The 8,491-nt window shown below is 31.6% G+C and overlaps 2 protein-coding genes across 5 annotated transcripts in view; one reads left to right on the forward strand and one right to left on the reverse strand.

Moving 5' to 3' along the window:
- The window catches only part of LOC143228188 (ninein-like protein), a 182,405-nt gene that overhangs the window by 121,441 nt on the left and 52,473 nt on the right, over positions 1-8,491 (reverse strand). The window lies entirely within an intron of this gene.
- Positions 27-7,758, forward strand: LOC143228187 (ninein-like protein). 2 transcript variants are annotated; one of them, XM_076459488.1, is made up of 5 exons: positions 27-217; positions 686-794; positions 1,112-1,314; positions 6,028-6,339; positions 7,491-7,758. In XM_076459488.1, the coding sequence occupies exons 1-5, from the start codon at positions 32-34 to the stop codon at positions 7,749-7,751; spliced, it is 1,071 nt and encodes a 356-aa protein (XP_076315603.1). In that variant the 5' UTR covers positions 27-31; the 3' UTR covers positions 7,752-7,758. The 2 variants fall into 2 exon arrangements, with proteins under 2 accessions (XP_076315603.1, XP_076315604.1); XM_076459489.1 differs by having other exon boundaries at positions 698-794.

Consider the following 8,491-nt stretch of genomic DNA (forward strand, 5'->3'; position numbering starts at 1 on the left):
AGAATATTTATTATTTTCACCAGAGTGGGTGATGGATGAGGACAGCAGTCAAGACACCTATGTTGCCCAACTGCGAGAAGTGTTTGAAAGTTGTGACCTCACTGGGACTGGTTATTTAGGCTGTGATGAGGTAACTTCTCTATGTCAGAAACTGCAGTTAACAGATCAAGTTGGTATTTTCATCAAGCACCTATTTGGTAGCAATCCAACTGGAAGGGTGAGTAACATTTTATAATTTAATCTAAAAAGGTTATGTGAAAAATAGCAGATAATTTTGGTAGAATTGTTTTTTCAATGAAGAACAGGGTATGCGAGTCCTATACTGAAACATCTTTTATATTCTTTTCTTTCTGGGGGAAATGGTCAGTCTTGTTTGTTTTTTCTGTAAATTCTTAAAATCATTTTCAAGCACTTGTATATGTTTTCTAAAAGGAGAGTAAGAAATATAGGTAATGTTCTAGTTCACTGAAGTCCTTAAGAAGGTTGATATTTTTTTACAAAAGAACTGTGCAGAGAATAAATATGTAACACTTAGTGCATAAATAACACATGTATTAACTCATTTATCATCTTTTGTTTCTTTATTAACAGCCACAGCCTTCTGTAAATTAATTTGTGCATAAGTTACAGTTCTAACAAGAGGTACCCATTTTCCATCATTTTAATTTTAATGTTTTAATTTTAGGTCGATTTTCAGGAGTTCAAAGAAGGATTCGTATCAGTATTAACTCAGTCTGTGAACATCAGAGATGAAGGTGAAGAGAGTGAGGGTGATGCATCTTACCAGTTATCAGGTGTGTGTTATTAAAGAAAATACTCTCATCTTCTTATAAATAATGCTCCTGATGCTAAATCTTTAATATGAAATTTGTTAGTTGTTTCATTGTTGTTTGTGTTATAATTTTAACCATAATTTGAATAATTTTGGGTTATGTTTTGCACTTATTTTTTATACATCAGAGCTTCTTGTGGCAATAAACTTTTGCATCTGAATCATTTAGGTATTCCTTTCAAATGTTTCAACTACAGTTGGTGTTGGTAATAAGTTTTGTGTAATAAATTATAATAAGTAAGGTAACAGAAAATTACATTGTTAAAACTTTCACGATAGATCGTGAAGTGTCCCCCAAACTGGTGTTGGGGAACAAGAAGTATGGCAGACGTTCTCGACCAGAGTCACTAGCAGATGCAGAAAATGGACTTCAAGTAGATTTCTCAGATTCGGAGGTTCTCTTTGTCCAAGATGCTAGTCATGAAACTCCAGATATGGTATGGACATCTTCACCTAAAATAGACAGCAGTGATGTGCAACGTGTAAGTATCGTGGTAACAGCTTCAGATGTGCATCCTTATGCTAAGGAATTCTCATCAAAAGTGAAGTAAGAAGTTTGAAAACAAAATTGATACTTTAGACATAGGTTAGCTGCTCAGAACTTTTTAGGCACCTTGCCTTTCTGTATTTAGAACAGTAGAACCTGGTCATTTTGAATATGTTTATGACAATTGTATAGTACTTTTTAAATTAAAGCACTGGTTTAAATAAACTGGTCAGTTTTGATCTTTATTTTTAATATAACTTATGGCTGGATTTTTGACAGACTAACTAGATTAGGTATTTAGGAAGGACAATTTTGGTAGATATAAACATAAAACCAAGTTAAAGTGTTGAATGTTTTTATCATTCTGCCTTTGGTTTGAACATGGCTGAGAGATTAAGTATTGACTTTTAAAAATAGTGAAGTATTCAGTATTTGTAATGTTGTTGTACATGGTATATCAAAGAGTTTAAGACTTATTATAAACATCATTTATTCATGGTTAGCAATTAAAATGGATGTATAATAGACAATCTGCTATAATGTTTCTCTGAAGACAATGTTTTGATTCATTTTTATACACTCTTTAGGTTTGTTATAGGTTTTGGAAATTGGTTGGGTTTTCATCTTGTAGCATCCATGAATAGAGTTTGTGTCGTACGATTCACTTGATCATAGTGGAGGTGTTTGTGATTGGTTGGTTGAATTTTGTGAACAGTGTGCTTGTGTGTGCCTTTCTTCAGGTACATAAATACCTATTTCATGTTAAGAGTATTGTTATGTTGTACATGCCACACTTTAGATTTACCAGGAATAAAAACATATAAAGTTTGTTCCTCCAGTATTTTCAGTGTGGTGAATAAATGGTTCTCTGTTGTCTTTAAAAAGCTGATTAAAAAATGGTCATCTAAGATTTATTAACTAGTTCAACAGAGTTTGTAATCCATAGTATTAAAGTAAAGAATAGACCAATAAGGATACTTATGTATCAACTTATTTGCATGTGTTTAATACTTAGTTTCTAATTCCTTACTTAAACAATACAGAACCAAATAACTGGTTTTATCAATAAGAACTAAAATAACTAAACTTTTTGCATTTGAAAAATTTAAGACACCATTTTAAGACAGTTTAACTCTATTAAACAATAAGAAAACATTTCAACAAAATAAGGAATGATTATTAGAAGATAGTAGTTGTGATCCAGACAGGAAAAAAACACGATCTTGTATGGGATATGATTTAATCGTTATAAGACTGTAATATAGACAATAGGTTAAAGTTTAACTGTGTTTGTGGTAAAGTTCTAAAAAAGGAATCTGACCTGTTAAATCATGTTGGTTAAAAATGATGAAGATTCTTGTGATGGAAGTGGAAAAAAATTTCTGGTTATTTTTTTCTTAAGATGTCATAAATCATTTCCACTTTTTTGCCTAACAAATTCATTGCTGCCTTGGAGATGACACCAATGTCATCAGTAGGAGCATTGTAATAATACAATATCACATAGAATATATGTTTAATCAACAAAAATCTGTACCAGGGAAACTATGAACATCATTGGCATTGCAGCTAAAATTATTTTATGAGTGCATAGTTTATTTGTTTATACTTTGTTATGGTTTTTGACTATGTCTGAATGTACAAGTGTAAACTGTGGTTATAGGAACATCACATCAAAGCATTATTTTTATCTTTTATTCACGTTTGTAAAATCTAACAATAAAGTATATGAAAAATTAAAAAAAATTAAAACCAAGTAAAACTTCTAAGACAGAAGACTCGCGTGAGTGCCATCGCAGCACATTCAGTGCATGGTGACTCCAGTAAAATACATTTGACTCAATGTTTCAGTTGACACAGATGTGCATTTGTGGTACTGACCCATATACCTCTGGATGCACACATGTATTGTAGTTGTGATAGTGTTAATAGTGGGTGCTACCTTACTTTGGCAGCAGGTTGTTAACAGAGGGTGTCGCTTTAAAAGACTTGGAAAGGAGTTAAGAGGGTTTAACTTTACATGTACTTTGAATGTTTAGACTTGATTAACTTTGGCTTATTCTTATATGTTACTTAAGAGTGAAAAATAATTGTAAGTGAAGGAAAATCTTTTATATCATTGTGCTTGCTTTCACGTTTCCCACCTCTATGGTTCAGTGGTAAGTCTGAGGGCTTATAGGCCTGGCACATCCAGGTGATTAGAGCACTTAACTTGAAATCTGAGGAGCATAGGTTTGAATTCCCATTTCAACAAACATTATCACCTTTTCAGACACAAAGGCATTATAATGTGATAGCCAATCCCACTATTTGTTGTTTAAAGAGCAGCCCAAGGGTTAGTGATGGATGGTGATGACTAGTTGCTCTCTTTCCACTGCTAAATTAGGGATGGCTAGCACAAGTAACCCTAATATAGCTTTACATGAAATTAAACAAAATATGCCAACCAAACTGAGGACTTATAACACTAAAATCACATTTTGATATTCATTATGTAGCTTTTGCTTAACAACAAACTGTCAAACTTCACACGTACATGTAATAAATTATTTTGTAGGTACATGTAATGACAAATGTACAGTGAGAACAACAATTTTCGGATGGTGCCCTATGTTATTGTATTTTAATATTTTATATTAAATTTGTTTGTTGCAAACAAGGTGGTTAGTTTTATTTAATATATAGGTATATTCAATCATCTTGCAAGTGCAATTGGAACATTTTATCTCCTGATACAAATTTTTAGATGATGAAATTATGACAGGTGTTCTCAAACTGTTAGTCAGACTTAAATATTTACTGTTGATTATCATTTGTTTTATTATTTTACCGTAATAACAGCTTGCAGTCTTTTTGTGATATTGTATATCAACTACCTGGTTCAATGGTGTTCAGTGTTTCCTGCAGCTTTTTCCATAATTATTTGTTAAATTTAACAGTTCTCCACTCATCCTGGAACCAAGTTCATCCCACAAATATTTGGTGTGATTGAGAATGGTGGTTGTGAGAACAAAGATTTCATTCAGAGAACACTTTATTTTCCACCAAACAGCCTTGAACAAGTTTAGATATGTGTTTGGAATCCAGATCTCTTGGAGAAGAAACTTCCTTACATTTGAATTCCAAACTGACTTCTTCGGGTTTCTTTCTAAAGTATCTCTGTACATTTATCCATTCGTATAGCCTTTCGTTAATACAAATACATCAACTTCTGAAGTTGTCATGCACTCCAATACTTTGATGTTGTCTCTTCCTTGAATTCTGGTTGGTTGTGGATATTTATTGTGCGGATACTTTGTTGTCTCTTCCTTGAATTCTGGTTGGTCGTGGATATATATCATATAGTTACTTTGATGTTGTCTCTTCCTTGAATTCTGGTTGGTCGTGGATATTTATCGTACGGATATTTTGTTGTCTCTTCCTTGAATTCTGGTTGGTCATGGACATTTATCTTACAGATACTTTGATGTTGTCTCTTCCTTGAATTCTGGTTGGTCATGGATATTTATCGTACGGATACTTTGATGTTGTCTCTTCCTTGAATTCTGGTTGGTCATGGATATTTATCGTACAGTTCTTCCGATGGCTTTCACCACATTATTATTCTCCCATCTGAGTCAAGTTATATTTTGACTCATCTGATTAAACTACTTTGCTAAAAAAAAGAAAAAAAGACTACTTTTAGCTTCTTGGTATTTATGCTAAAACAAGCTCCTGCACAATACGTGAACACTCACTTATGTGATACACCTGTCAGTGGCAAAAATAGAATGGTCTCATTATTCTGTGGTGCTTTTTTTTCTTCCTCTGTCTTTTAATTTGTTCACTTTCTTGGTTTGTACTTTGTAATATAGAGTGTACTGTGTGTTGTGGTATTTTCAGTTTTTAAACTTTTCTTTGGTTATAACCTCCATTGGTTATGGTTACTACTTGCAACTGGACAGCATCAAAGTAGTTGTTTTAATCTCTCTGACACAAAATTAATTATTGATGTGGATTAATGACTGATACTAACTGGTATGCTTTTTACATTTTTCTCTGCATAACTTTGATAAATACCTGTTAAAAATATTTACAAAAGTTATTCTAGGTTATACTTTTGTGTAAATAATTCTTTCAGCTAATTTGGAATAAAATCTTCAATTTTATATAAAAGTTGCATGAAAATATGCTAAATACAAAATTATTTTGTAACATTCAATATAAAAGATTACACAAAGAAATGTGGCATTGCCTGTATAATTATTTAGACATTGTGTTTGATCTCCACAGTGACAATGGATAATTTATAACAAAAAGATTTGTGATTTTAATTTAAAAATTTTTTTGATTTATTTTTGTTACCTGTAAAATAATGTTTAAATTTGAACAAATCTGAGTACTACACAACAGGCTATTAACAAACTTAAGTGTATAATTGAGCATTTAGCCCTTGTTAGAAACAAGTAACTTTAGAGCTATTTTGAATATACACTAAATCTGTTTCCTTAAAAAGTGAGATTTATTTGTATGAAATCAAACAACTAGACTGTTGTAAGTGCAGCTCTGATGATTAAACTCTTTGAATTTCATAGGCTCCACCTCGGAGACGTTCTATTTGCAATAAACATAATTCATGTTTATAACAAATTATATTGTGAAGTTTTTTGGTATATTTTTTATCTATGTTAAACTCGACATTTTACAAGCTTGCTATTTCACTGTACAGGACTTCAAACGAAATAGATTTATACATCGAGGCCATAGTGAACCCACTCCCAAATCCTCAATGGGTTATTCTCCAGTTCAGTCATTACTTTCAACTCCAGAGAGCAGGCAGGGAAATACCACAGATCTCAACCGTGTATCTCAAAGAAGTAAATCCTTTGAAATGGATACAGCATTCGGTTCACAAGTAAGGAGTGCAGAAGAGTTTCTCAGAAACATCTGGAAAAAACTCGAGGTTGGAAACAATGGATATCTGAACTTGGAAGAGCTGACCCGAGTATGCGAACATATCGGGATGGAAATGTCAGATGATGTATGTTTATAATACAAAGATAATTTGTAAATTTTCTGCTGTTTATTATTAAGTAAGAAAATTGTAAGATTGGTGTATTCATTTAGTTTTTTCTTCTTTAAATGATTTTTTTAAAAATAAAATATTTGATACTTGCTGAAGAGAATTCATATGTTTTTATGATCAAGAATATTGTCAATGTGTGTTTTGTATGATAGACTACATTTTATGAATATACATATAACATATTGTATAGACACAGTGTATGTGTGTGTTATAAATAATAGTATCACTCTCTGGATGTTTCATTGAAATGTTTTTTTAGTAATGCATGCAATCTGTTGTATAGATAGAAATTAGTAAATATTACTTGAACTTGGTTTGTATTTTAAGATAAATAACAAATTCTATAAATATACAAGATGCAGTCTGTAGCAACAGCACAGGGTTAGTTATTCTCTAACATCTAGTCATTTTGTTGTATTTTCTGTTTTTTGAAAAAGAAAGTGTGTAAAATTTTCAGTAACTAGTTACTCATAAGAGAGAGAGAAGAAGGGTCATATGTCAAGGTCACATACTTTAGTTTGGTGACCTTTAAGATAGGAGCAGTCTGATGATAGATCATATCGTTAGTTAGGCCTAAAATATTTTGTAAAAATAAGTTTAAGTTTGTAATATTTTTAATCTAATTTTTCATGTACATATGTTAGTAATAATGTTATACAATAACTCTTTAAATACTGCTGAAAAACCAGACGAAGTTTAAAGGTTAGAGAAGAGTTCTTTAGTTTGTTTGGTAACTTGAGAATCAAAATAATAATGTTTTTTATACATTTGACGGACGTAGCTCAGATAGCTAAGTATGAAGTTTCTGTTTAAGAACAAACAAATGGGAAACAACAGGGACATAACTGAAGTTTAACTGTATTACCTTAACCACATTGTGAACAATGGAAGAAACGTTTGAGATTTTGTTCCAGGTACAGGACTTTAATTTTACTTTGCTATAAAAATGTTTCACTTTGTATGTAAAGTAAGTTTTAATGTGTACAGTTAACAAAGCGCTTTTTATAATAGTGTTACATAGTAAAAAGTAACAAATATTATACGTGATAGTATTATTCTTGTACAGACATACTGATTTATACACATTTCTGTATATTTTATCTCAGGTTGTTGCTCAACTGTTTGATAAATTAGACTGTGATCAAGATGGACAAATAAGTTTCGAAGAACTTTTACAAGGTCTTTTCCAACATGGTGGACCAAATGCTTCAAATATATCATCGTACACCTGTGATACCCCGGTGGAAGGCAGCCCTGTTCGTAAACCTGTTACTTTCAACATTGAATCTGCAGATGATCGGCAGATGGCGCCAGCGATTTCAGAATCGGGAGTATTCACTTCTATTGATCCAGACAATTCAGGGTAAGGGCCTAAGGTGCATCTTTTTTATATCATGGTATTAGAAACGAATTTTTATATTTGAGTTTAAAACAAACCAACAAAATCAAAAGCTAAAATTTACTTAGGAGACGAAATTGCATAGTTGTTTTAGGTAAAAGATGCAAACTATATGTAAAGACGTATTTTATCTATCTATACATCCTCAGATAGCACATTAATGGTATAAAGATTTTCTCCACTTTTTAAAACCTACGTTTGCTACTTTCTTGTGTTTTATATTTATACACTTTATAAGATGTATACAGATTTATTTTACTTATAAAGTTACCCCCCACATATTTTTTTACTTTTACGTTGAAATTAATTAGATCCTATCCAGTGATTTGTGCTTCTGTTGTAGCGAAATAGACGTATTTTTATTTCTTAAGTCTGCATTGCACATAAATCATTTCTATTTTACACAAGTATGTGCTGAAAAGTAATCACTACTATACACTACTTAGACACACATCTATTTTATTTTGTTCATTACAACACTGAAAAACAACAACAGCTATACAACTTCCAGTAAAAGACCTAGAGACAATTAGAATGCTTTACAAGATGTACTATTATCTAATTAAATGGTTCTGATCATTCCACAGTTAAGGTCATACAAAATCCAAGTGATTGTTTTATAGGTCATACCAAAATTGTTTCATTACTTCACTTTGATAACTTACAAAGATTATCACAGTCACTTTTACAACACGTGAATAATTCCCT

The sequence above is a fragment of the Tachypleus tridentatus genome, chromosome 10 (genome assembly GCF_004210375.1).
Source record: "Tachypleus tridentatus isolate NWPU-2018 chromosome 10, ASM421037v1, whole genome shotgun sequence".
Classification (NCBI taxonomy): domain Eukaryota; kingdom Metazoa; phylum Arthropoda; class Merostomata; order Xiphosura; family Limulidae; genus Tachypleus; species Tachypleus tridentatus.

What these genes read in the sequence shown, in the direction of transcription:
- LOC143228187 (XM_076459488.1), top strand. Translation starts at nt 32, where the DNA reads ATGGATGAGGACAGCAGTCAAGACACCTATGTTGCCCAACTGCGAGAA. An exon ending in TGCATCTTACCAGTTATCAG is followed by an intron (nt 795 to 1,111) that starts GTGTGTGTTATT and finishes CTTTCACGATAG; the next exon opens with ATCGTGAAGTGTCCCCCAAA. An exon ending in GGATGGAAATGTCAGATGAT is followed by an intron (nt 6,340 to 7,490) that starts GTATGTTTATAA and finishes ATTTTATCTCAG; the next exon opens with GTTGTTGCTCAACTGTTTGA.